At 40.2% G+C, this 27,636-nt stretch overlaps 1 protein-coding gene across 2 annotated transcripts in view; it reads left to right on the plus strand.

The window, feature by feature from the left end:
* The window catches only part of CAST (calpastatin), a 48,845-nt gene that overhangs the window by 16,796 nt on the left and 4,413 nt on the right, over positions 1-27,636 (plus strand). For both annotated transcript variants that reach the window (XM_016216156.2, XM_087815459.1), the window contains 14 exons: positions 1,384-1,467; positions 2,414-2,461; positions 3,305-3,400; positions 5,302-5,397; positions 9,108-9,209; positions 9,715-9,798; positions 11,838-11,891; positions 12,063-12,134; positions 13,788-13,886; positions 16,931-17,035; positions 18,274-18,366; positions 19,672-19,707; positions 20,061-20,153; positions 21,465-21,536. In XM_016216156.2, coding sequence (XP_016071642.2) covers positions 1,384-1,467; positions 2,414-2,461; positions 3,305-3,400; positions 5,302-5,397; positions 9,108-9,209; positions 9,715-9,798; positions 11,838-11,891; positions 12,063-12,134; positions 13,788-13,886; positions 16,931-17,035; positions 18,274-18,366; positions 19,672-19,707; positions 20,061-20,153; positions 21,465-21,536 — 1,134 coding nt within the window. The remainder of the gene's footprint in view (positions 1-1,383; positions 1,468-2,413; positions 2,462-3,304; positions 3,401-5,301; positions 5,398-9,107; positions 9,210-9,714; positions 9,799-11,837; positions 11,892-12,062; positions 12,135-13,787; positions 13,887-16,930; positions 17,036-18,273; positions 18,367-19,671; positions 19,708-20,060; positions 20,154-21,464; positions 21,537-27,636) is intronic.

Here is a 27,636-nt window from a genome sequence, read left to right on the forward strand (position 1 = left end):
CATAGTGCTTCAGAGAAGGGGTCCATGCCTACTTGTCATTTTTATAACGTAACAAAATAATATTTATAACGATACCTCACTAGTCACCTCCCCCATTTCTACGTGTAATCACCTAGTCTGGCGCTATTTCTATTCAGGAGACGGTTTACCTCCAATGCCTTCAGTGCAGGCATTTAAAGAATATGAAGATCAAAGAAATAGAAAGGATCGAGCTGTGCATGCGACTCCCGGTGTGGGCAGGCCTGAGTGGAGGGGACAGTCTTATCACACCGGACAGTGCCTCTCATGAAGGCTGCTTTATAGGCGGAGACCCCACAAATCTATGAATTGAGGAGAACCACTCCATAACAGGGCTTCCTCCATGTCTTCAGTAGGATATAACTGGAAATGTTAAAAAAAAAAATTCATTCCTTAATGAGAAGTGTTACTCTACAAAACAATAAAACTGTAATTCTAAAGCTAGAAGAGTTCCTGGCTCATTAAAGTGCTTAATAAATATTTTTAAATGTATCAATTAACTAATCATTCAGTGAAGAGCTGCAGTCTTAGGCTGAGATGGAGGTGGGAGCAGTGGGTTGGGCTGGAATTTGCTAAGTGACACCTGCCCGCCCTTTCGCCCAGGAACTCCTTGATTTGGGATTTAAATCTATGCCTTGATATAGGTACAGATTGTTACATATGATGGAACTTCACATTGCTCACCAGTTGTTTAAAATGTAAATGTTATATCCTGGAAGCCAGAGATCTATTTTAGAACTAGCGTACACTTTTATTTTTAATGGAGTTGATTGTTCATGGTTCGTTAATCCAGTGACATCCTGGTGTATTGAAGGGAGTCCTTGTAAAAGAGATAAAGCCAGTTGTCCATGGATCATCCAGGATCTGTGATGGGCATCTTCTCCCATTTCTGAACTGCGGTTAACACTCATGAGGATTGGTTTTCTCCCCTGTAGATAACTGCCTCATTGAGTGAGAAAGATGAAGGCTGTTAAAATAATTGCAACTAACTTCTGCACTGTGCTAACTGTCTCAGAGGATATTTTATTTACTTCTCTCTGGTGATCCCTTACAAGTCAGTAGCTAGTTAAGGATTATTAGTAGCCCATTTTATAGCTGAAGAAACTGAGCCAAAGAAAGACTAAGTGGCTTCCCAAGGTCACACAGTGCCTGAGAGCAGGGCCGGGGCACCTCCCCAGGATTCCTGGCTGTTGTTTTCTCTCAGTCACCCCACTTGCTGCCTTCCCCGAAGCCACTCACCATGGTCCCTGCTTTGTAGTTTACAAAACACAGACACTTTTATCAGATTTGCTCTTCTCTACAACACCCATCTTATTTTATATGTATTGTCCAAATGTTTGTTTATTTTTTCTCCACTTCTGTCAGGCAAAAGCTAAAGAAGAGAAACGAGAGAAGTGTGGTGAAGATGACGAAACAGTCCCCTCCGAGTACAGACTAAAACCAGCCACGGTACGTTGTTAGCCACGGCGCACGCCTCTGCCTTCCCATCCTGCTTTGGGTGTCAGTCCCCATGATGCCTAAGGACTGTTCCAGTTTATATACTAACGCTGAAAACCCTGGACCCTTTCTTCTCTGCTCTCTAGAGTTGGACCCCTTAAGGGATGGTTTCCTGAGTCGTCATCACGTGGTTATTAAAATTTCCACAAATTCAAGCGTTTCTACTGTTAACAATGCTTGACATAGATCCTTGACCTTAAAGCAGAAGGAACAATTTGGGGATAATTTTTTTCTCTAACTGCTGTATGTATAAAAGCAACATAGATCTCACTGGTAGACAGAAATGCACAGCCATTTATCAGTGTCCTCAGTTACAGTTTTGTTGGTTTTGGTTTGAGGTGAGGATGGTGGACTAACTCCTATAATTACAGCTATAATTTATCTTTGAAGCAATACACATAAACATATGATGGGAAATAGCTGTGATTATCATATATGTTCATAGATGGAAAGTTTTTTATTTTTATAAATATTCTAAATTGTGAAACCTCATATTCAAAAACACTAAAATAGTATTTTAGGAATAATATCTACCTCTTCACCCTGGGTTGGAGAATTAAGGCTTTAAAAAAAAAAAATCTTTCATTAATGTAGCTGCATCTTTCTTGCCAAGGATATTTTAAAATCTGTTTTCCTATTGAATAGGTGGGATTTTTTTAAAACAACTTTTAAAGAAAAGTAAATGTGCATTATATTTGATATTTGGTCTCTTGATTTTCACATTTCAACTCTTTATTCTGATACTTTATAAAAGATAAATCTGAAATAGAAATTCACTCAAATATAAGGGGAAAAAAGCTCTTCTCTAATATCCTGGAATTCTCCAAGACAAATTTAATGGCACATGAAAGCAAAATTTTCTATTTCTTTTTCAATGAATTTTCAATTTCATTTACAGGATAAAGATGGAAAACCACTATTGCCAGAGCCTGAAGAAAAACCCAAGGTTGGGAAATAAGTTTTTTCCTGACACTTATAAAACAATAGAACTGTTGAAGTATAAATTGAGATGATTATGACAAGACAGGACAAGAAGAGGGAAACTTCTGATAGCAACACTTGGCTCAGATCTGTAACTCCTTTTTACATATTTTAATTATTTTCCTCATGGATTAACACATTATAAATTTCTAGGTGACATTCACTGAAAATTCAGTGCTAATGTCAGGAGGGCCTTAAATCAGGTTGTTAACACTTAGAGTTTGAGTCTAACCACAGCAGCAAATACTCTAATGATTCTACACTGCCATTACTTAGGCTGGTATCAACCAGCATAGTTACCTTTCGTGATAATACTAAGCAACATTTACTGATCCCTTACTATGTTCCTGACGCTGCACTAGATGCCTTTCCTGTACTATCTTTTTGAGTCCTTACTGAATGAGGAAGGTGCTATTATTATTCCCATTTTACATGTGAGGAAATTGAGATGCAGAAGGATTGTATCAATAGCATAAGGTCACAGAGCTGGAAAATAGCAAGGCCAGGACGCCAGGTTTAGGCTGGACCAATACTGGAGCCCAGCTTCTGAATTCCAGCTACTGTCAGAAAGACTTTAAATCAACCATTAACATATTTGTGGTTCTGAAGTATTTAATATCCCTTGTTTGTTGCATAAGATTTATCTTACATTGATAAGTGAAATGCCCAGTATAAATTAGCTTTTGGTTTTAGATCCTAAAATACCATGGCCTAATATGTGTTAACCAGAAAAAATTCCCTGTGAAAACTTTTTTTAACAAAGTTGAAAACAGTCACTTCATAATATACAATGTCTCTTTTCTTATAGCTCCTGAGTGAATCAGAACTCATTGATGAGCTTTCAGAAGGTTTCAACCAGGCTAAATGTAAAGAAAAACAATCCAAGCCAACTGAAAAAACAGAAGTATGTTTCTAAAAATAAGTCTCTAGTTTTCCTTGTTTTTTAACCCTTTGCGGTCGTATTAAATTTGGACATGGGTGTCGTACTGGTCGGAATTAATTTCCATTGAAAGAAGAGTGATACATAACATGCAAGATTATGAAGGATAAACAAGAGAAATTATGAACTGATACATGAATGAATAGAGTTAAGATTCGTACGGTTCCTTGCTGTGGTGGCTGAGAGCAGACATACGACCGGAACCATAAAAAAGCTTTGGTGGCTGAGAATAGACAAATGACCGCAAAGGGTTAAAAAATGTTTTTCTATAGTATTAAAAATGTGAGACCCAAAATATTTTCGCATGAAATGGTTGATGGAAAGGCTCCTATGTTCTCATTTTCTACATGCAGCTTTTGCTCAGCTTTTTTTCTGAATGTGCTCTCTTTCCCCCAGCTGACCCTGACTTTCCTGCAATGTAAGTCCTGTAATTATTCCTCAGGAAAGCGTTCACACCCATGCTTTCCTTTCTATTCCTGCCTCTGAAACTGACCTAGTTAAACTCATCACCACTCACTTCAAGACGGCAGTGGGCGCTGTCTTCAGTCTCCTTCCCGCCCGTCCCACATGTCCACCAGAATTACTCTTTCTCAAGCATGTGTGTAGTTACGTTGTTCCCCTGCTCCAGTCCTCGGGAGCTTCCCATTTCCTACAAAAGAAAACTTTCTGCTAATGTGTTCTGGCCTCAGCTACCTTTTCTACCACGGTACGTCCCCAGTCACTAAGCTATGACACTATCTCCATGGCTTTTCTCACATGGCTCCTTCTGCTGGAATAACTTCCCTCCTAATTCTACATCGACTCAAATCTTAGTCATCCCTTTAAGGCTGTGCTAAAATATGGCCTTTGTCTCCTGCTTTTTCCTCCGCAAACCTGACCGCCCTTCCAACTCTAAGTTGAGCAGAATATATCATGCCAGGGGGGCTGTAGTTTTTCTTTATCTATCCCTGTTAGGGCATTTGTTGCAAACAAGTTTTTAGCTTTTGTTCCTTCTTTACATCTTACATTTATACATAGTTTTAAATGGCAAGTTTTTTGAAAGAAGAAATCATATCCTATTAATAATCATCTGTAAACACCTTGTATGTAGGGTAGATTTCCATAAATGCCTGAATTAAAAACAGTTTATTTGAAACTTTACCTTGTGATAAAATAAGATAGTACAGTGATTCTCAAACTTTAGCATGCATGAGGATCACCTGAAGGTTTGTTAAAACAGATTGCTTGGCTCTGCCCGAGTTTCTGATTTAGTGCATTGGCGTGGGGGTCCCAGGGCTTTGCATTTCTAACAAGTTCTCCAGAAATGCTGAGGCTGCTGCTCCGGGACCTCACTTTGAGAACTCCTGGGATAGTATTACTACTTTGCATTTGTACATAGCTATTTAAAATGTACAAAGTGCTCTTAAATATATAAAAATGATGTATTTATGTAAAATATTACACAGCATTATATATAATATGAGAAATAAATAGGAAATAAATAAGAAGAAAGAAAAAATAAATAATAACAGTTGCTAAAATTTATTGAGTTTATTGTTTCCAGGTCCTGTGCAAACACTTCACGTTTTATCTCATTAAAGCCCCCTGTCAATCCTTGAGACGTAGGTACTGTTATTGTCATTTTTCAAATGTGGAAACTGAGTCTGAGAGGTTAAGTAACCTACCTAAGGAAAGAGATAAAACTAAGTTGAAATAGCGGTAGCCGAGGAGTTTTAACGTGCCTTGATTTGTTTACTATTCGGCAAGCTTAGGTCCGAGAGAACCAGGCTCACAGTGGGTAGCGTAGCAGAGCGTATTGCTGACTCTCTGTTGGTCAGTGTTACTGAGCAGATATTTCTCAACCTTCATTCCTGCTGTTCCCGCAGGAAGCCCAGGCCGCCACCCCGGCTCCTGTGGGAGAGGACGTGCCTCGGGCCTCCACACGCAGTGTGCAGTCTGCGCCACCCAAGCCCGCTGCCTCGGTGAGTGATCCTCTGGGCACGGAGGTGTCTCGGGAAAGGCATGTTCTTCCTGCCCTGCACTGTCTGCTCTCTGCACCAACATGTTATTTTATTCTGACACAATAAAGTCTCCTGTAGCTGTGGTAGCTACTATTTGGGGGCTGCAGGGTGTTCCAGAAATTCAGGCTATATTTAAATTTTTAGTTAAATTACTACAAGCTGTGTTTTCCTTTCACCTTCTGAAATTCTTTCTAATTCCTCAGCTATTGTAAACAATCATCCTTTTTCACTTTCCTGCATTTTTCAAGCCCATTTGGAGTCCCACAAACAGCCCGAGGCTCCCTGTTCCTGACTCTTGGAAGAGTCTGCACCCACCCCGTTCCCACCTGAAGGGAGAATAGATGGACTCAGTTCCTCTCCCGTCTTCATTTCTTGGCTCTCTCTCACTTTCTGTCTTTTGGATGAAGTATGGTATTTAACTAGTTGAATCTTTTCCTTTCAAATTCATTAGCTGACAGAATCTGACTTAGAGAGTAATGTCAGTGGAATATGTCTCATCACTACGGACTTGGTGGCTCTGTACTCTGAATACCTACCTACCTTGTTCTGGATGCTTTACAATATCTTCTCATTAAATTTTCACAGGGACACAATAAAATCTGACCATCTCTCTGTTATAGATGAGGGAAATGAACCTCTAACTTCACTTTGAACAGTTGCTTAACCTTTCAGAGCCTCAGCTGAAATGAAAAGATGGCTCCTGCCCTAAGCTACCTTCGAGTCTAGTGTGGATATGGGTTAGGTCTCAGGCTTACAGCGCAACTTGATCACTTATATGGAAAAGGGCAGAGGAACTATGGGTGCCTTACCCTCCAGGGAGAGTTAGGAAAGGCTTGTGGGTGATGGGCAGGATGACCCTGAGAAGTGGGAGCAGCGCTGTTTTCGTGGGGAGACCAGTGAGCCAAGGACAGGCCAAGAGGTGTGAGGCACTTGGCATATTTGGGATATGTGCATTCAGTTGTCTGAGAAAAGGGGGCCTTGGAGAAGGTGTAGGACAAGTGTCCTGGGTGCCCTACCGAGGCTGCTTTCTGCCAGGGAAGTCTCTGGTGCCAACTGCAAATCCCCTCAAAGTCCAGGGTCTCTCCCTCCTGCCTTATGCAGGACTTGATCCCCTTTTTTGAAGTTTCAGGGTCATCTCCAGAAAGTTTTACGTGTGGGAGCCAGGTCACAGGCCCACAGTGGCAAAGACCAGGAGAAAGGCAAGAACCTGTGAGAAGATTGGCGAAGGAAGCAGGAACAGAGGCAGTGATGGAAATCACGGAGATAATAGCCAGCATTCTGGGGCGACAGACCTCTTGTGACCTAAGCATGTGTCATCTACTTCTCATGCAAGGTGTGGCCGCCAGGGCCTTAGAGGGCTCAGGTGCTTCTCCAACTTCACCCTGATTGTAGAGTCAAGCACTGGATATTTAGTGGACAGAAAAAAACAGAGCTCTTGTTTTTTCCGTTCTCTGACCTCCTTTCCTGGGCCTGTGCTGCACCATCTCTGGTTACCACGGTTGCCAAGAGAACAGTCACTAAGGTTCGTTGGCATTTCTGGGATTGTGACATCCTGAAGAACCAGAGGGAGTAGTGAATACAGAGTGTGATAAAGGTCAGAGGACTCAAGAAAGGCTTGAGGCTTAGTGAGCAAAAGGTAACAGACCAGAGGCAGGAGGCGAATGTGTGCCCCGTGTGGTTCTTATTTGTGTAAAAAGAAAGTTCATTAAGAAAACTCAGAGACCAGAGTTCTAGTTCTGAACTGGACATGAAATACTATAGAAATAGAAGTTTTAGTCCTTCGTCCTGTTTCCAGATTCCTTCGTTCTTGAGATTGCTGCTGCTTCTCTTAGCTTCTCTGTTTCACTTATTTCCCCTCATTAAATGTATTGGGGTGATGTTGGTTAATAAAATTATATGGGTTTCAAGTGCACAGTTCTATGATACATCATCTGTATATTGCACTGTGTTTACCACCCTCAGTCAAATCTTCTGTCACCATATATTTGACCCCCTTTACCCTTTACTACTCCAACCCCTGTTCCCTCTGGTAACCGCCACACTGTTGTCTGTGTGAGTTTTTGTTTTTCTTGTTTGTTCATTTGTTCTCGTTTTATATCCCACATACAAGTGAAATCATATGGTTCTTGGCTTTTTCTGTCTGATTGATTTCACTTAGGATGGTATCCAGACATGTTGTCACAAATGGCAGTATCTCATCTTTTTTGGAAGTCACTTATGAAGCCAAAGGGCACAGGCTTGGGAAGCAGTGGTTTCTTTCCAAAGGTTCTACAGCCGAGAGGGGGAGAAGACAGAAGCAGAGTGTGAGCAGGTGTTTGGGATCAGATAGCAATTTGGGTTGCTTGGATAAGATTTGGGACCGCTGCAACTCTTACAATTTAGATATAATCCCAAACAAATTAGATGCATCTGGAATTTTTGTTGCTCTTGGAATAAAGTGTATGCTGTGTCCAACCACTAGATGGTGATAAATCGCTTTCCACTCAGGCTCCCTTTCCTCTGTGGTGAGATTTCCTTTTGCAGGGCAGCCTAGCAGAGAAACAACTTACTTGGGATGATGCCAAGTTATAAAACAGAAAGAGACTTTTACTCTAAAGTCCATATATATATATATATATATATATATATATATATATATATATATATATATATATATATGCAATATGAGGTCATAGACTTTTATGATAAGAAGAAACTTTGAGACTGTTTAATTCGGGGGCTTTCACATTTTTGACCGAGACCAACAGTAGGGAATGCATTAATATCACAACCTAGTACCTACACAATAGAAGCAACAGTTTAGTAAGTGGTACTTATCCTTGTTATATGTTTCTTTCTGTTCTAGTCTTTCATTTAAAAAAAAAAAAATTCGTGGCCATGAACTATGAATTGATTTTATGAGCCACTAATGTATGGATCATGACCTGTGGTTTGGAAGAAGCCAGGTCTAGTCCTGTCTTTTAGCCCAAACATAGTTTCTTCTTTGTTTTCCCTTTATGCCGTTTACGCCCTGAGTTCATCCAGGTCCTTTTTAAATACTAGCGTGGCCAGCGCCCGCTGCATCACAAGGGGAGCACATTTCACTCGAACAGCTGGACCATGGCTGTCGTCGTTCCACTCAGGCCGTCAGTCACAGGCTCCCCGAGTCAGCGTGACTCCCCTGCCCAGTACCAGCCAGCTGGGGAGCAGGCTCCTGGGCTGCAGAGACTCGGCGGGGCCCCTGTCTCCGGGGCGGGCCAGGCTGTTTTACAGAACGTTGAGGAGAATGTCCTCTGCTGGGCTTTTCTGGAAGTCTTTCCTTTGCCACCTCAAGAACAATCACAGAAAATTACTCCTTTCTTCTTTCCTGGCTATCAGCTTCTCCGTGGCACACCCACTCCATTGCCTGCCTTATGTCCAAACCGAAACGCTGGGTTAGACCTTGTAAGTTTCTCAGTGTCAGTGTCAGTTGCACACACTTCATGCTTAATATAAGGAATCTCGAATTTTTAACATTTTAGATTTTTTTAAACACAGATTCTAATTCAGTTGATAATTCAGATTATTAAAACACAACATGGGCTTCTCATCTAGGCCTGAAATAAGGACATGCCCTTCTGAATTGTTTGATGTAGTCTCTTTAAAAGGAGGCATTAACCACCTATTTAGTGCATCCACTTGTGTATTTTTAGAAGGGCATGGTGCCCGATGACGCTGTGGAAGCCTTGGCCGGTAGCCTGGGGAAACGGGAAGCAGACCCAGAGGATGGAAAGCCTGTGGACGATAAAGTCAAGGTAATGGCAGCTCAGATACTTCTAGAAAGTAACTATCATTGATTGCCCTCAGTTCCCAAATAAGTTAGTCAATTTTAAAAATATTTCCCATTACACATGACCAGCTGGCTTTCTCTGTTACTGTGTATCCCCTGCTTCATAAGCTCCACCCGAGCGAGCATCAGGTGTGAGCACAGCCGTGAGGGGACAGCATGCACGTGTCCGAGTCCTGGGCCTCACCTTGGCCACCTGCGTTCCTGTTGCTGAGGACTCGGGAGAGACGTGGCAGTTGCCTGCTGCTGCTCAGGACTTCCTTGTAGCCCCACAGGCCTAGTGGTGGAGTCTGAGCCCGCTAACCTGGATACAGTGTTAGAGATTAAGGTGCTGTAGGTACTCGACACCTGTGGTCATAGGTACATGCTAACCCAGCGGTGGCTACAGTCACCGCAGCTTCAGTCGTTCAGGCGTCCACTCTGTGGAGAAAAGCTGCACTAACAGTGGAGGTGGTGGTATCCTCTCTGTCTAGGAGAAAGCCAAAGAAGAGGACCGTGAAAAGCTCGGTGAAGAAGAGGAAACAATTCCTCCTGACTACAGGCTGGAAGAGGTCAAGGTAAATCGGCTGCGGTATTTTTCTTCTGTATTTTAATGCACACTGAATTCCATATTTCCAACACCAAATAGTATTAGTCCACTAATATCCCTTTAGTGCACCAGATATGACGCTAAGATATTCCTAACTGGCCTTCTAGCCCTCCCTGCAGTGAAAGAAATCGAATATCTAAGCTACCTAATTTTTCCTGTCTAATGCATGGTATGTTACAATAGCAGAAATTAGAAAACTTAGAAAACCTTCGTATAGATAGGAAAAGGAAGAACAGTTGTTTCCTATGAGGAAAAATTTGCAACTTTTAGATACAGATATCTAAATGTCTAAAAATCAGAGCGCCATTTCTTTATTTTGAATGTACAGATTGTTTAGAACAAGTGTCGCGGGGGAGACCCCACTGTGAACCTTGAGGTTGAAGCACAGCCACTTGAACAGGGACCGATGCATGGACAATAGAACAAATGTCAGCCGTCTTCTTCATAATGTGCCATTTCTTGAGAGGGTATCCAACTAAGCTTCATTAACAACTCAGGAAGATCGATACTCCCCTCACGCACCCATGTGCACTAGTCCATTGGTCTGGCAAAGATGGGAGCTGTATTGAGCTCTCCCAGGTTGAGTTTATTATTCTGCTTTCCTCTGCATCCCACAGTTCAGTTGCAGCCATGGCATTTCTAATAATATGGACTTGTGTGTTTGCTGTTGCAAGGTTGTTACAGAGCTTCTTAGGAGTCACATGTTCTGTCCCTCCTCACCCCCCCACACACCTATTTCATAAACACAGGTAACTATTTTCTTCATCAGATGTTGGTTGTTTTCTCTCTCCCCCTTTGCTGAATTTTAGTGGCAGTTTTTAAGAAAGCGGTTGATTGGCTTAGTTTCATGCTCTTCTGGACTGGTTGATCTCACACATAATTACTTATCACTTTATAAAATTTTCATGGGGGTTGGCTTGAGCTCTTGTTTCGATCCTAATCTGCTGTTTATCAGCTATGCTCACATCAGGCCTCTGCAGTGAGAGTCAGCTTCCTGAGGGCAGCCCACGAGCGTCCCCTTCCAGACACGGGGGATCAGTCTGTGTGTGCGGTGGGCGTGTCCCCGATGGTCCCCTGTGCCACTCGGGAAATTTGCTGCCTTTGCAGCTAAGGGATGGTGGAGAACAAGCCCAGGTTCTGCTTTCCCTCCCGACTGAAGAATAAATAGAAGGTACCAGTGAAGCTGCAGAGATGGAAAAGGGCAAAGGAGTTTGTCAGTCCAGGGGAAACAGGCAATGCTCGACACCACTGCACCTTTTCACATTTTAAATAAAACAAAAATCACCTTGGCCAGTCTATCAGGAGAAGTATGTATGTAGCCTTGCACTTGTTTTTGTGTATGTGGATAAATGGGATTTACCATTTATTTATAAATCTTCTTTCACTAAAGAGTCACAACAGCTTTATTAATTGTCCTGTGACTCAGACATGAGTGGACCTTAGAGTCATTAGAAGCTTGGCATCATCTCAGCCATAAGTTTCAGAGCATCCCACCCACAGGATGAGCTCCCAGGGGCAGGGGCTTGGTCTGTGCTAGTTCCTGTGGTATTCCCAGTATTTACTTGCAGGGCTGGGCACGTAATCAGTGTGTGTTAATTGGACGTGTTGCCTGTAGCATTAACCTGCTTTTTCCAAGCAACTTCTGCAAAGCCCCCCAACCCCTGGGCTCATTCCCTGTGCTCCCACAGTGTCCTGCGGGTGCCATGTGCCACACTACATGAACTGTTCACTTTTTTTCTGGCACTAGTTTGTGGGCACCTGAGGACATAGGTCGGGCCCAATCTACTTTGTAGCCCTTGTGTCTAGGGAATGTCTGGTATATGTGAGCTGTTTGTTACCATGAACTAATTATGGCGTAGTCTCTGGTGAGAGAGTCTGTTTCCTGAACTGATGAATCTAATTGATAATGTACAGCAGCATCTTGTATAACCTGATAATGTTTACAGGGGCTCATATTTAGGATGAATGTGAAATGACTCAGTGCCATGTTTTTCTCCCCCTGGACAGGACAAAGATGGAAAACCACTCCTGCCTAAAGAGTCCAAGAAGGAATCGCTTCTAGTAAGCAAGCCGTTTTCTCTGAGTATATCATTCTCTTTGAATTACAATCCCTGATTATAATTCAGGAAGGGCATAGCTTTCTTTTTAATGAGTTGATCAGCTTATGAACAGTAACATCATTTTGAAGAGGAGACAAATGAGGTGTGTGATACATGTCCTCTGTTCTTGCAGCCCTTGAGTGAAGACTTACTCCTTGATGCCTTGTCTAAGGACTTCATTGGACTCCCCGACACTTCACCGCTTGTAAGGCTGAAACTCCTGTTTTTATTTCCTTACTTTTCAAGTGGCAGGAATAAATGGAAACTCGTGACTTAGAATCTGACGTGGGAGCTGAGGAAACAATCACAAAATTAATGGCCCTCAACCCACTGTAGCCATTAAAACTGTGTTGCATCATGAAATACTAGATATTGTTCCAGCACAGTGAATATTTTCAACAGTGTAACTAATTAAACCAGTGAGCAGGTACTCTATCAAGTACACCTATGAAAATAAAATTTAAAATTGTGTTTATCTAAAATTACTTCTTAGACAACTTTACCAGTTGATACTCTACAATTTGGTCATTTTCCAAATAACCTCCAGGGAAACTTAGCTTCCTGTGGAAGATAGTCCCTCGAAGTTTGGGAAATGCTGGGTAACAGCAGGTTTTGCAACTGTAGGATTTTCAGGACTCTTTGTTTGAGAACATTTTGTAAGTCTGTTGCAGTTGCCAAATTTATTTAACTGCAGAACCTTTTTTGTGGTGTCTGGGTTTTTTAATCCTATGTGGACAGTGGCATGAAAAATATATATCAATTGAGAAAAGAATAAGTGACAAGTAGGAAAAAAGAATGATTCCTTGGTGTTGCCTGAAGTTTTTGCTCTCACATTTGTACGTAACATTATGTATGCTATGTAAATTTCTAAGTAACACATTAGAAAATATAATTATCTAATGAGATGTCAGACTTAAAGAAAACTGCAATAGAAGAAATGAATAAAAAAAGTAACATGAAATTAAAACTCGTACATCTAAGAGTTAGACTAAATGTCTTAAAAGTATGATGACAATATTTTTGTTAAAATAGCAATAATTTATTTTATATAACTCAAAGGTATTCTGAAATATATTTGAAAAATGAAGGCATAAAAATATGAAAAAATACTGACAAGCTTTCTTATACAATAATGGTTTAAAAAATACAGTTCTGATTCAGAATGCAAAGTCACAGATCAGTGGAAAAAGAAATTGAGAAATGAACATAAATGACAGATTTAGTATATTTTTGAAATGAGAGAAGAACTCATTTCAGAAAGATTCTGGAATAATATTTAACATTAAGAAAAAAATAATAAAATTGAAACCTTATAACATTTAGCAGGTAACAGTAGAGCATCCTTATACCTAATGTATTATCAGAATGTAAAATATGTGATACATACCTAATTTAGGTGAGCAAGGCCATGGGAAACAGGCATGCACATTCACTGCTTTTCGCAGTATGAATTCCTGGCAACTTTTGAGAGGGCAGTTTGGCTGAATATAGTTAATACCATAAAAAGAACTACTACTAGAACTCTGATTCAGGGCAACTAATTACAAAGAAGAAAGCTGAAAAACTGCAATCTAAAAGTACAGTAAGAAATGTGTAAATAAACCATGAAGCTCTAAGCCATTAGATTATTGAACACCCTTTAGAATAATAAATAATAGGAAGTTGTAGAAAATAATACAGTGGAGTAAGAAATAGGATAAAAATTCTTTTTAAGATTCTGTGTTACTATGCGTTCATTTGGATCAAGAAACTTAATCACAAAGCTATATTAAGAGTTGTATTCAAGTGATGGTATTGTGAAAATAATTTTGTATATAACATATTAGTGATCAAAATCTCTCTCTTTTTTTAACAAAAGCCATTTGACAATGCTAAACTCTCAGCTACTGTCTCTGAAGTGGTTTCCCAAACCCCAGCGGCAACCACCCGCTCTGCAGGCCCATCCCCTGCCACTCTGGTAAGTAGCACATTTTGTAAATATTTATTTTCACAACAGCACCAAAAAGGAGGAAAATAGGACTCCTCTTTAGAGTAAGTGGAATTAGACAAAAATTGTTAGGAAGATTGGGCACCTGCAGAAGAGATAAGACTGGTGATTTAGAGAAATGACAGAATATTGAAAATGATTACATGAAACAATATATGTGAAAATATTTTAACCATAGTTGAGGAGCTTAAATTGTTGCTTTATAGAATTGAAAGTGCAGTGTGCATTGTCTGTATATTTGAATTATTAGATTTTAAAAGTTCTTTAGCTTTCCTGATCATTTTCTCCTTTTTTTATATTTTTCTTAACACATGCTGTAAATACTATCCATTATTTAACTTTATTTTATGGAATTGGTCAGTGTTTGAGCTTCTGCCCCCCCCAAAACTTAACAAACATGTCCTGGAATAGAGTTGTTTTTCCTCCCATTCACACCAGTAAAAATTTGTCATTTTCATGCTAGCAGTAGAAAAACCTCAGCATCAATACTGTTTTAATTATTTACATGTTCTGAGGCAAGACGGAGGGATCAAAGTTCTCCCAGACTTCCTTGATTAATTTTCTGTGCAGTACCAAATGTGAAGTTATCGAGGAGACCACGGCACATCAAAAGATAGAGATTGCCCTAAACCAGACCCCCATCTCCTTTGGTTGAGAAGTGCCTGGTTTGCTAGATGGAGATGAAGTAGTTTTAGTGAAGTCAGCTATGCTTCCTTTCCTTTTGATGTAGCATCAAAGCTCACTTAGTGCTGTAGTCAGAGATTCTGAATGAATTTTCATCCTGTTGGGTCAGCCTCAGGAGCATCTGAAAATATCCAGAGGCACAAATGACAAAGCCCAGACCCAGCAGGGGCAGCTCCACCATTAGCAGCTATAATTCTGAGCTCTCATGAAGCACTTAAAACTAGTAAAATGCTGTGTGTGTGTGTTTGTGACACACACATGATGAAAGCCCCTGTGCCACAGAAAGGAAGAATCATTAATAACCCAGGCTGCCGTTGACATTTCAGTTCTTAATACTCAGGTGAGAGGCTCTGCCCTGACTGAGGCTATTAGTATATATCCACAATCAAAAGCCTTTTTTTTTTAAAGCAAAAAGATTCCTAATTTTATTCTTTCAATTTTTTATTTTTATTTTTCAATTACAGTTTACATTTAATATTATTTTGAATTAGTTTCAGGTGTACAGCATAGTGGTTCGATAATCATACTTTACAAAGTGTTCTCACCTCCCCCAATATTTCCAGTAGCCACTTGGCACCATATATAGTTATTAAATATTATTAACTTTATTCCCTATGCTGTACTTTACATCCCCATGACTATTTTGTAACTGCCAACCTGTTCTTCTCAGTTCCTTGACCTTTTTCACCCAGTACCCCAATGCTCCTGCCTCCTGGCAGCCTTCAGTCTGCTCTCTGCATCTGAGTCTATTTCAATTTTGTTCATTTATTTTGTTCTTTAGATTCCACATATAAGTAAAATCATATGGCATTTGTCTTTCTCTGACTCACTTATTTCACTTAGCATAACACCCTCTAGGTCCATCCACACTCTCACAAATGGTAAGATTTTGTTCTTTTGATGGGCACTTGGGTTGCTTCCAAATCTTGGCTGTTGTACATAACACTGCAATGAACATAGATTAGTGTTTTGGGTTTGTTTGTGTTTTTTTATCTTTATTGATTTCAGATAGAGGAAGAGAGAGAGAGAGAGAAACATCAATGATGAGAGAGTCGTCATTGATCGGTTGCCTCCCGCACGCCCCAACCGGGGATCGAGCCCGCAACCCGGGCATGTGCCCTGACCGGGAATCGAACTGCGATCTCCTGGATCCTAGGCTGATGCTCAACCGCTGAGCCACGCCCGGCCGGGCTTCTTTGGATATATACCCAGAAGTGGAATTTCCGGGTCATGAGGCAGCTCCATTTTTTATTTCTTTGATGAGGCTCCATACTGTTTTCCACAGTGGCCACACCAATCTGCATTCCCACAAGCAGTGCACAGGAGTTCACTTTTCTCCACAACCTCACTAACACTTGTTTATTGATGGAGCCATTCTGACAGGTGTGAGGTGATGTATCTCATGGTGGTTTTAACTTGCATCTCTCTGAGTAGTGACAATGAGCATCCTTTCATATGTCTGTTGGCCATCTGTCCTGTTTGAAGAAGTGTCTATTCAGTTCCTTTGCCCATTTTTAATTGGATTGTTTTTTGGTTGTTGTATGAGTTCTTTATAAATTTTGGATAGTAACTCCTCTGGTTTTATCATTGGTAAATATGTTCTCCCATTTAGAAGGTTGTCTTTTTGTGGTGTTGGTTTCCTTTGCTGTGCAAAATCTTTTTAGTTTAATGTAGTCCCATTTGTTTATTTTTTTTGTTTCTCTTGCCCAAGGAGATATATCATAAATATTGCTAAGAGAAATGTCAGAGATTTTACTGCGTATGTTTTCTTTTAGGATCTTTATGGTTTTGAGTCTTACATTTAAGTCTAGTTTTTTTTTGTTTTTTTTGCATGTATCTACCTTTCACAAGTATGTTTTAGAATGATACCTTATCAGTTTTTACATCAGAGGGTCTAGTTTTAGTTAATATTTTATTTGGAGCCATCACTAAAAGTAGGTATAATTTTTATTTCAATGAATATACTTGGGAATCAATGAGTAAAAACTAAGCTATAATAATTCATATGAGTTTTCAAAAGCATCTTAAGACATATTTCCCAGCAAATCAGGCTAGGGAACCCCATCTTTTTAGGAGAGACCTGTTTTCTTGGAAGGTGAAAGACATCAGGGAGTAGGGCAAGGGTAGACAGGTGCTGAGAGGCCACTGAGAGCTGGAGGGCAGGGAGAGAAAACACTGAGCAAGGGTTGGCAGTCCAGTGCCTTCCACTCACCCTGTTCATCTCCCTAGTGAAAATCCTTAAGAAGTCTTAGTGGCGGTGCTGGGGCCACACTCCAACAGGTGACCTGATTTGGACAACCAGTGACTAATTCAGATTTACTTTTAAACAGAGCCACGACAAAGAAATCGATGACGCCCTGGATGAACTTTCTGACAGTCTAGGGCAAAGGGAGCCTGATCCAGATGAGGGCAAACCATTAAAGGATAAAGTCAAGGTAAAGGAAAAAAATAAATGAAAATTTCAGATTTCTTTTCATAGCATAAAATGCCCTGGACTCTCTACACAAAAAGAAAAATAACACTTCCAACTTTATCTGGAGTTAATGAACAGTTGGATAACTGTCTCATTTTTTCCCCTGGGGTCTATGTTGTATTTCTTTACTCCTCGATGAGGACTATGCTGTGTCACAGGTTCAGGCAAATGTCTTCTTTGTGGGACCAAACCTTGTTATGATGGAAGAGGACAGCTCTGCTTTGTTAATTTTTATTCTCTCCCCACATTGACTGTTCTGGGTTTTATCTGGTAGACAGCACCCGTGTGTGTGCATTTCTTAGGTTGACACATTCTGTGCGTGGAGTGGCAGAGGTTTCCCCAGCAGCCTTCTCTGCTGTCATAACTAACTGCGTGCAGAGGTGTGTCTACAAAGCACAAACTGTTAACTCTCCATATTTTATACAACATGTATAAGTACTTATTTATGCTTAATATACAATATTCAACAATCCATTTAGCTTGGAACCAGGAAGTAACTGACCATCCAAATTGGTGTTCCAAAGACAAGGCATTTCAAAGACTCGTTATGTCTTGATTCTACCATTCTCATAGGAATATTGATGCAAACTTTACATGTGAGAAATAAAATTATAAAGATGCAGAAAAATAAAATGTAAAGCACCCCCTTCCTGAGCGGGGGAGTTAGTGTCACTGAGTTTGAGAGGCCAGCCGCGGAGCCGGGCTGTCGGTGCCGCTTGCTTAACGGCAGGTATTTCCTCCCCTGCAACACAAGCAGTCAGCACATCTGTTCAGATTTGCTACGCGTTCTGGTCCTTCAGGGCTGCTTATAAATAGTGGTTACCCCTCTAAATGCCAAGGTACAATGACTTGATTTTTTTAATTTGAAAAGTGAAACTCACAGAAAGATATTTTATGCTATTGGGTTTTATCTCTTTATGTGGTTTCTGAGGATAATTATTTAATCATTTCAGTTTAAAAGACAGGTAGAAAATTCACAGATGCAAACTGACATATAGAAGCACATGGATTTACTTTTTGTCATCAACTAATATAGTCTGTTCAAGTCATGCATTTTGCATTTTGTTCTCTTAAAAAATAAAAGCAGACCATATGTTTTGCCTCAGAAAAGTATAATAAATGCAGAATTCTGCATTTCAGAATGTATTCTATAAGCAAAAGAGGAAAGGAGTATTAATTGTACCCATTCAATGTTTATAGGAAAGAACTAAAGCTGAACATAGAGACAAGCTGGGAGAAAGAGATGACACTATCCCACCTGAATACAGACATCTCTTGGATAACGATGATAAGGTAAGTGGAGGTTAGATTGGATACATAAGACAAAGCTTTTTAAATATAAACCTCACTTGAAATGAATAGGAGGTGCACTTTAACAACAGCATAAAAATGTAACTTGACTGTTTTTAATGTGCCCCTGTTGAGCAGGCTGTCCGGGATTCTATTTAATATTTATTTACACCAGTATCATTTGATGTTCAGGTATGCTAGACACCATGGCATACAGAGTTGAATAATGTTCATTCACTCACTGATGCTCAACAGTTATTCCAAGGCATGTACACAGATGAATTCTTTTTACAAGAATTAAGGCTATAAAAGTGAATAATGATATTTGTAATCCTAACTGAAGCAGAGCCTCTCTATTTAAGGAGCTAGCATTGGAATAATTAATAGAGGCAAATAAGTCACCTCCAAACCTGGGGTCTCCCTTTCTTCCTTCTACACCACCACCACCAGCACCGTTGAGAGTGAAGACAGGCAAAACCATATCCTCAATCACGAGTCCTATTTGTATATCTAAACATACTGTCAGGAAATTCTAGCCTTTTGCCTCTAACATGGAAGCCAGTTTTTCTTAAGTCAACTTGGCCTGTATCTCTCTCACCTATTTAGCTCCTACTTGTAAGTCAGTTAGCTGATAAATAACCCTTTCCAGGCCTGTTCATCATATATAAACAAGGAAGTCAAATTACATCCGTCTTTCTGTACCGCTTCATTTGATTTAAAGGGGGTTAGCAGCTCGAGTGTCCCTCTTACAGGAATTAATTCCTGTTTATTTAGTATTCCTCAAGATAGCAATTCTGCACCCTGCTTTGATAGTACCACCTGACCCTGCTTGGATTCTTTGGGAAATGGATTATTTAATGTCCTTGACTTATAGATGGGGAAAATCCCTGATGAGTTGTGCTCGTAATCCTGACTGAAAAACAACTAATGTCTCTGCAGACTGCTCCTCAAATCCCTCTGAGCTATAATAAGTTCCAGTAAATAAGACATAAACATAAAAACACAAGTTGCTTTTTGTAACATTTTAAATAGAATTATAACACATGATGGCAGAAAGTTCCTAAGTAATTAGTGTTTCACTTCCAGGACCAGACTGTCATTCTTGCATTTTCCTCATCGAAATCGTTACAGGGTGGTAATTAAGCAAAGCTGGTGGAGAACAGTAAGGACCTAGGTTAATCAGTGGTTGCAAATATATACTCCCCAATTCAAGTCATTGGATAGTATAGATTTATATATATACTGACTACACCTAAGTAAACCTTTACAAAAATTTATGACTAATCAATCGTCTGCTTTGCTTTTAAGGACAAACCAGTGGAGCCACCCACAAGGGAACCAAAGGTAAATACCATAGCTGCATGTTTCTATAAAAAGGTTATTTTTTATTCTAGCTGCAACTTTGACAGTTCAGAAGTATTTATTGAATGCCTGCCTGTGCTTGGTGTGATGCCAAGAGCATTTAAGAGTGTAGTATCTTTCTTTCATTCATCTGGTCTTCCCAAGAACCTTTCCTTTTCCATATTAGAAAATCAAGGCTCAGAAAATACGAAGCAACTTGCTGGCAATATTCTCCTGTTTCAGTATCTCCTTTGTAATCCATTACTTCGCTAGGAAAAGAATGATGGGGGAGAAGGCACTGTACAGCATTTCTGCCTTGGTTTCTCCCCTGATGGTTATTTCTGTTAATGTCTCAGAAACCTGCAGACGATCAAGACCCCACTGATTCCCTCTCAGAGGATTTCGACAGCTGTTCTTCAAGTACAGAGACTTCAGAGAACACAACAAGGGTACTGCGCTTTTCCATACTGACTTTCTTTGAATGTGTCTTCCTGCACGTGTACATAAAGTGAATTGAATGATGCCCTAGGGGACTTGAAAACAGAAAAAATATAAATTCTACTACCCTGCAAACACTACTCAGTACATTTGTCGTCTTCCATCTGTCTGTATTTTACATGGTTGTACTTAGAGTCCATAAGATACATTGCTAACATTATTTCATAGGTGTTTTCCATGTTGCCTCTCTATTGCTGTTATTTTTGATTGCCACACTATATTGCTGTCCAACAATAATGCTGTGTGTTCATTTCAAATGAAAGCTGTCCCTTAGTACAACCCACCTTCCCATACCCACTGCCCTGGGGCTTCCTCTCCATCCCTGGGGGCCCAGCTCAACCGTCAGCTCTTCAGGAAGACTTCTCTTACCACTGCTCCCTTCCCAGGCCCCAGCTGGAAGCCTCTCCTTCCCTGCCATCTAGGTAACTTCTGGCTTACCTCTAGTCTCATGTGTATTACACCACCAGGTGTGTACTTTATAGTAGTGAAGTGTCTTTTACCTCCGTGCTCAGCTTTAGCAAAATGCCTGGTATATAGCAGATGCTCGAAATGTGATTATTAGTGAATGAAAAAGATAATGTGTAAATCAACAAATGTGTGGCATTTTACCTACATATTATACCCTTCCATAAATCAGAAGAAACAGTGAAATGACTGTCCTTGTTGTTTTCAGAAGAACTGTTTTAGAGGTCTCGGTTTGCTATTGCTTTGGCTGGTATTAAGCCTATCTCCCACTCACTGAATTTCCAGTCCTTCCCGTGTTGGGCGATTTAATTTCTAGTCTGCCTCCGCATCTGATTTCTCACTCCTAGAAACTCATAAATATGCCTTTTTGGTGAGTGGACTTTATTTTTATATGCGACTTACCCCAGCTGTCTGTGGTTGTCTCCATTGTTCCCTTTCTCTTCTTAACACTGAAAACAACGTCCTGTTCTTATTCTGTGGCAAAGGAAAACCAATCCCAAGAGAAACGAGCTCTGTTTTGATGAGCAAAATAAGTTCTCAGTGAGTCATGCCAATTGGACCCCCATTTTCCTCATTTTTATCATTTTTACCTCCTACCTAATCACTTCCATGTACATTCGCCATTGTTCAAAAACCTGTAACTAGAACACCCAAGGTTTTCCATTATTTAATTAAATTGGAGCTCTCCAGGCTACTAAAACGAGTAGCCTGACTTGGTTTAACTGTAGCCAGTACTTAACTGCTAGATGGATTAACGTTAGCAATAGCCGCATTACCTTTTCTTTCCTTTGCTTTAGGACAAAGACAAGAAGACTGCTCCCAAGCCCAAAGCACCCAAGAATGGGGGGAAAGCAAAGGATTCTGCAAAGGTAAACGGAGCAGTTAAATATATTGCAAATTTGTTTAGGAATTACCTGAAGTGGCATTTATCCTTTTAGTCATTAAATTTCTGATTGGAATCTATTTAGAATAAAAATTTAAGCATTAAACACTATCCCGTAGCCTGTCTTGGTAAAGAAATGGAAGTTTTAACGACTTTTTTAAAACTAACTGATACTTTAGAAATCTAAATGAACATGCTTAACAAAATTGTTAAAACACCACCAGATTCCTATGCTGATCTGTAGAATATCACATAAAGTCCTGATGAGGCCACTGGAATTTTACGGTGTCTAAGCCATCTGTGCTGGCCTGAATCATGCCCTGTGCTCGGCCCTCTTCCCTTCCAGCCTCGTTCCCCCACTGTCCGCAGACGACCTTGCCTTCTACTTCAAAGAGAAAAATCGAGGTCACCCTACAGAAAATCCCAGAGGTCCTCCTCCCACAACCCACTGACAGATCTTCCTCCCTCTCCTCACCCTTCAGCCTCTTCCGTTCTCTCAGCCGTCAATAATCCATTCTCTCCAAAACCTTCAATCTCTAGAGCCATCTCAGTTTTCTCAGCTTATAATAAATATGTTTAAGTTCCTTCCCCACTCTAAAAGCAATATTCAGACTTAATAGCCCTCTGCCTACTACCCTGTTTCCCTCCATCCTTGAAAGATCTAGGATTTCTGTTTCCTCTTCTTGAGCTCTGCCTCAGATCAGCAAGGACATGCTGGTTGCTATATCATGAATTCCTCCTTAGTTTAGTTGATCTCTCAGTAGTATGCTTTTGGGCCTTAGAATTGGTGCTGTAATGTGGTTGAGAGTTTGGGGAACGTTGGGATGGATGAATGCGTTTTGCACTTTCACTTCTTTAAAGACCCAGACGACCACTTCCAACTGAACGTTCTCACTTGGATAACACATTGACAGTACAGGTTCCTATACTGCATTTCAGTAAATCTAAATTACCATCAATAGAATAAACCATTACTTTGTGTATCATTAAGGGATAAAAGTCAGTTTGATTATGATATGCTATTCATTGTAAGAACTACTGCAAATTGAGACCTTTTAAAAGGTGAGGAAACACCACCAGAGAATGTGGTTATTGTAAATTTAAGAATATAGGAGTAGTACATAGAATTAGGGAAGATCTTAGAGTTTTTGTGATCCAAAATATTAGATACTACCTGGGAGCCAAGACTATTAGTATATAATTTTTCATGTTGCTCTAGAAAGTGGACCTAAGGCTAATGAGTGGAAGCTATAGGTTCCAGTTTCTTAGATTTGGGCATTAATGGAACAGAACAGTTGGGAGATTCTCCTATTATTGAAATTATTCAAACTGTGGTCAGTAAAGGAATGGACATTGGATTAGACAACTTCTGGGTCCCTTCCAATTCTTAAACGTGTGATGCAGAGGGTTATTACTATGATCCCCTAACTATAATGAGAAATTAAAGGTACAACTTTAAAAATAATAGTCCAGCTACATCAAAACTCTTTAAAACAGGATACTTCCAATTCAAGATGGCAAAACAGTAACGGCCTTAAATGCACCTCCTTCCATGGACACATGAAATCTAGAAACTAGCTGAGTGACTCTTACTCACTGGGCAAATGAGAAAAACCCCCACATCAAAGCAGGTAGGAGAGGCTGAGGCACAATCTGGCCATAAACCTTTCCCCCAGCATGGCAACCCACAGTTGGGGGGAACTCAAAACCCAGAGCTTCTCCCTGAAGAACTAAGTTTGAAGCCTACATTTGATACCCTCACTTTTACGAACTGCACCTGAGACAAGGCCCCAAAACATCCAGCTTTGAAAGCCAACAAGGCACATCCACAAGACCCACAAAGCTATAGTGAACTGATAAAATGGTCCTTAAAGGGCTTACGTGCTTGGACTCAACAACCTAGCACAGAGGCAGCAGATGGAGAGGCTTCTAGACTTTATATGAAAGAAGCTTAAGTGACTTCAGTGTCAGCCTGAAGGGCAGGCATCTAGCAACACCTGGGGCCTGGCGAATTACTCACCAGTGACAGAGGCTGATAGGGTGCCGTCTTTGATCTCTCCTTCACTCCAGCCAGCAGGTGCCATCTTCGCACTTACCCACTGTTTCACTCCAGCTTGCTAGTACCTCCTGGAATGGAGTTTTCACCCTCCTCTGGTACCTCGATGTTTGCAGCTGCTCCCAGGGGACACCTCTGTATCACCTGGTTCTGGTAGCCAATGCTACTTAACCCTTGTCGTCCCATGTCACTGTAATTTGCATACTTTAAAAGCTGCTACCTGAGGGTCTGGCTTGCAGTCAGCCTGAACCCAGGTCCTGGCTGAGATCTTCCCCCCGATGGAACACTGACAGATCTCAGCACCCCTCAATTACTGGGAGTCACTAAAACTAAATAATCTGCTTGGACAATCACAAAGATTTGAGAAGCAACCAACAGCTAGGACAAGGTTGAATGATAAGCTTCATCTCCTCCACAAGGCCACTCCCTCGAGACTGAAAGAGGTGGCTGTTTTGTCTAAAGCACAGAAACCAACACAAAGTATCAGGAAAATAAAGAGGAATGTGTTCCAAACAGAACAAGATAAAACCATAGAAAAAGTCCTTTAACCAAATGGAGGTAAGTGAGTTACCTGATAAAGGGTTCAGAATAATGGTCAGAAAGGTGCTCATCAAACACCATGAGAACCACAATGGAGAAAAGTGGGTGAACACAGAACTTCAACAAAGAGAAAATATAAGAAAGTACCAAATAGAAGTCACAGAGCTGAAGAATACAATAATTGAACTTAAATATACACTAGAGGGGTTCAACAACAGACTCAAACAAAAAATGGTCAAAAGATGGCACTGGAACTCAGAGTAGTGAAAAGAAAATGAAAATAGCTTAAGGAACTTATGGGACAACATTTGCATTATAGGGGTCCCAGGAAAAGAAAGAGGCAGAAAACATATTTGAAGAGATGATGGCTGAAAACGTCCCTAACCTGGAGAAGGAAGCAAACATTCAGAGCCAGAAAGCCCAGAAAGTTCCAAATAAGATGAACCCGAAGACACCCACACTAAGACACATTATAATTAAATGTCAAAGACAAGGAGAGAATCTCAAAAGCAGTGAGAGAGAAACAACTTATGTACAAGGGGAACCCCCATAGGACTATCAGGAGATTTTCCAGCAGAAACTTTGCAGGCCAGAAGGTAATATATTAGAAGTGCTGAAGGAAAATAAAACCAAGAATACTCTACCCAGCAAAGCTGTCATTCAGAATTGAAGGAGAGAGAAAGGTTTTCCCAGACAAGCAAAAGCTAACGGAGTTCATCACCACTAAACTTGCCTTGCAAGGAATGTTAAAGGGACTTCTTTAAGGTGAAATGAAAGGGTGCTAGTTAACAGAAAAACACATGAAAGTGCCAATCACTGGTAAAAGTATATAGTAAAATTCAGAGTAATCTAATGATGTAAAGGTGGATTAATCACTTAAAACTAGTATGAGGGTTAAAAGACAAAAGGTGAAAAATAAGTGTAACTACAGTAATTAAAGGATATACAATATAACAGGATGTAAAGTGTGACATCAAAAATATAAAGTGGGTTGTGGATGTAGAGCTTTGGAATGGATTCCAACGTAAGTTATCAACTTAAAACAGACTTTTATAAATATAGGTTGCTCTTTGTAAGCCTCATGGTAACCACACAGATAAATGATATAGTAGATACACAAAAGGTAAAGAGAAAGGAGTCTCAGCTTACCACTACAGAAAATCATCACGTCTTAAATGAAGAGAGCAAGAAGAGAAGAAACAAAGGACCTGTAAAAGAGCAAAACACAGTTAACAAAATGGCCACAAGTACAACCCATCAATAATTCCTTTAAATGTAAATTCTCCTATCAAAAGACAGAGTGGCTGAGTGGATAAAAAAACAAGACCCACCTATATGGTGCCTACAAGAGATTCACTTCAGATCTAAGGATACACAGACTGAAAAATGAAGGGATGGGAAAAGATATTCCCTGCAGATGGAAACCAAAAGAAATCTGGGGTAGCTAGACAAAATAAGCTTTAAAACAAAGACGGTGACTGAGAGTGATGTCAGCATCAGTCGTTCCTTTTTCCTCTCCCCTTCAATTCACAACTCTTCAGACTTTCATAACTGAGCACAGGTGACTTTGCACAGCAAACCAGGATACCTGAGGGGTCCTTCTATCTGTGCATCTGAAAATGGGTGGATTGGACCTCAGAGAAGGTGCAGAGCCAACCTTGCTGGCAGAGGGGGTGGAGGGTGAAGGAGGTGCTTGGGGATCTTCCCAGCCATGCATGCTGCAGCTGGAGCAACCCATTGCTCTCTTGGAGGAGAGGCTGCAGTGATGACGGGAGGGGGAAGGGAAAGGGGCAGAAACAACTGAGGAGGACTTATTTCTGCTTGGGGATTACAGCAAGAAGTCTGCCAACAGACTTCTGGGACTCCCCAACTCGAGGATCCCCCTACCAGGCCATGGGCACACCCAAAGCCCCATGTGCTAAGCACACCTCTCTCCCCACACTGCCACCAGCCTTTTTATTCTTTTAAAGCCAGCTTGTTTTTACAGGCATGCTCCCAACTTTAGCAGCAAATCAGCTCCAGTAAGAGAAACCAAAAACTTGTGCTATACTGCCAACGTCTGGAAAAGTAAAAGTATTCTAATTGCCAGTCTGTTAAACAGAATCAAAGTAAACAAAGCATTACCTAAATAACAAAGGCGTTTGTTACTCCAGATGCGATGGCAGAGGCACGTTTCATCAAACACTATGAAAAATCACAGTAATATAGTATCACAAAAAGAAAAACCACAATTTTGCAGCAACTAAACTCAAAGAATAGCTCTTAGGAAGAAACTGAACCACCTATAAGAAAACTCAAGCAATTTAATGAGCTCAGGAATAAAATTAATGAACAGAAGGAATACTTTATCAAAGGGATGAAAATTATAAGAAGTAACCAAACAAAAATTCTGGAGCTAAAGAATTCAATAAATGAGGTGCAGAATGCATTAGAAAAGCATTGGAAATGGAGAGGGAAGACTGAAGTAAGATTGAGCAGTCTGGAGAATAGGAATCTACTTAGAAATGATTTGGGTGGAAGAGGAGAAGGAACTAAGACTTTTTAAAAGTAAAGAAACCCTATGAGAGCTATCAGACTCCATTATAAAAACCAATGTTAAGAATAATGGGTATACCAGAAGGAAAAGAGGGCAGAGGGTTTACTTAAATAATACCTGAGAATTCCCAAACCTGGGGGAAGAACTAGACATAAAAGCTCATGAAGCTCGTAGAACACCTTATTATCTCAATGCAAAAAGACCTTCTCCAAGACATAGTATAATGAAACTGTCAAAAGTCAATGATAAAGAATTTAAAAGATAGCCAGGGATAAAAAGAAAGTAACCTACAAAGAAATTCCCATTAAGCTATCAGCAGATTTCCCAGCAGAAACTCTACAGACCAGGAGAGAGTGGAATGACATATTCAAAACATTGAAAAATGAAAATTGCCAGTCAAGAATACTCATTATGGCAAAGTTATCCTTCAGACATGGAGAAATAAAGCTTTTCAGACAGACAAAAGCTGAGGGCGTTCACCACTTTTCAAGAAATGCCGAAAGAGGTTCAAACTGAAAAGCAAAGAGAACAGTACACAAAACATTGATTACAGTGATATTCAGAATTAGAAAATGCTAATTAGAAAGGTGTATTAAACAATTATAGCATAAAGGTTAAAGGAAAGAAACATTAAAAATAATTTCAGCTGCTACAATTTGTAACAAATTCACAGAGAACAGACTTGAGTGGCAAGCACACAATACAGTATACAGATGACGGATTATAAAGTTGTACACCTGAAACTTACATAATGTTATTAACCAATGTTACCCCAGTAATTTAATTTTTTTAAAAAACAACCAGTATGCTTTGGGCACAAACAGACACAGATCAATGTAACAGAATAGAGACCAGAAATAAACCCACCAATGTATGATCAATTAATTTATGGCAAAGAAGGCAAGAATATACAATAGGAAAAGGACAGTCTTTGCATTAAATACTGCTGGGTAA

The sequence above is a fragment of the Miniopterus natalensis genome, chromosome 3, assembly GCF_054644295.1.
Source record: "Miniopterus natalensis isolate mMinNat1 chromosome 3, mMinNat1.hap1, whole genome shotgun sequence".
In the NCBI taxonomy this organism is placed as follows: Eukaryota; Metazoa; Chordata; class Mammalia; order Chiroptera; family Miniopteridae; genus Miniopterus; species Miniopterus natalensis.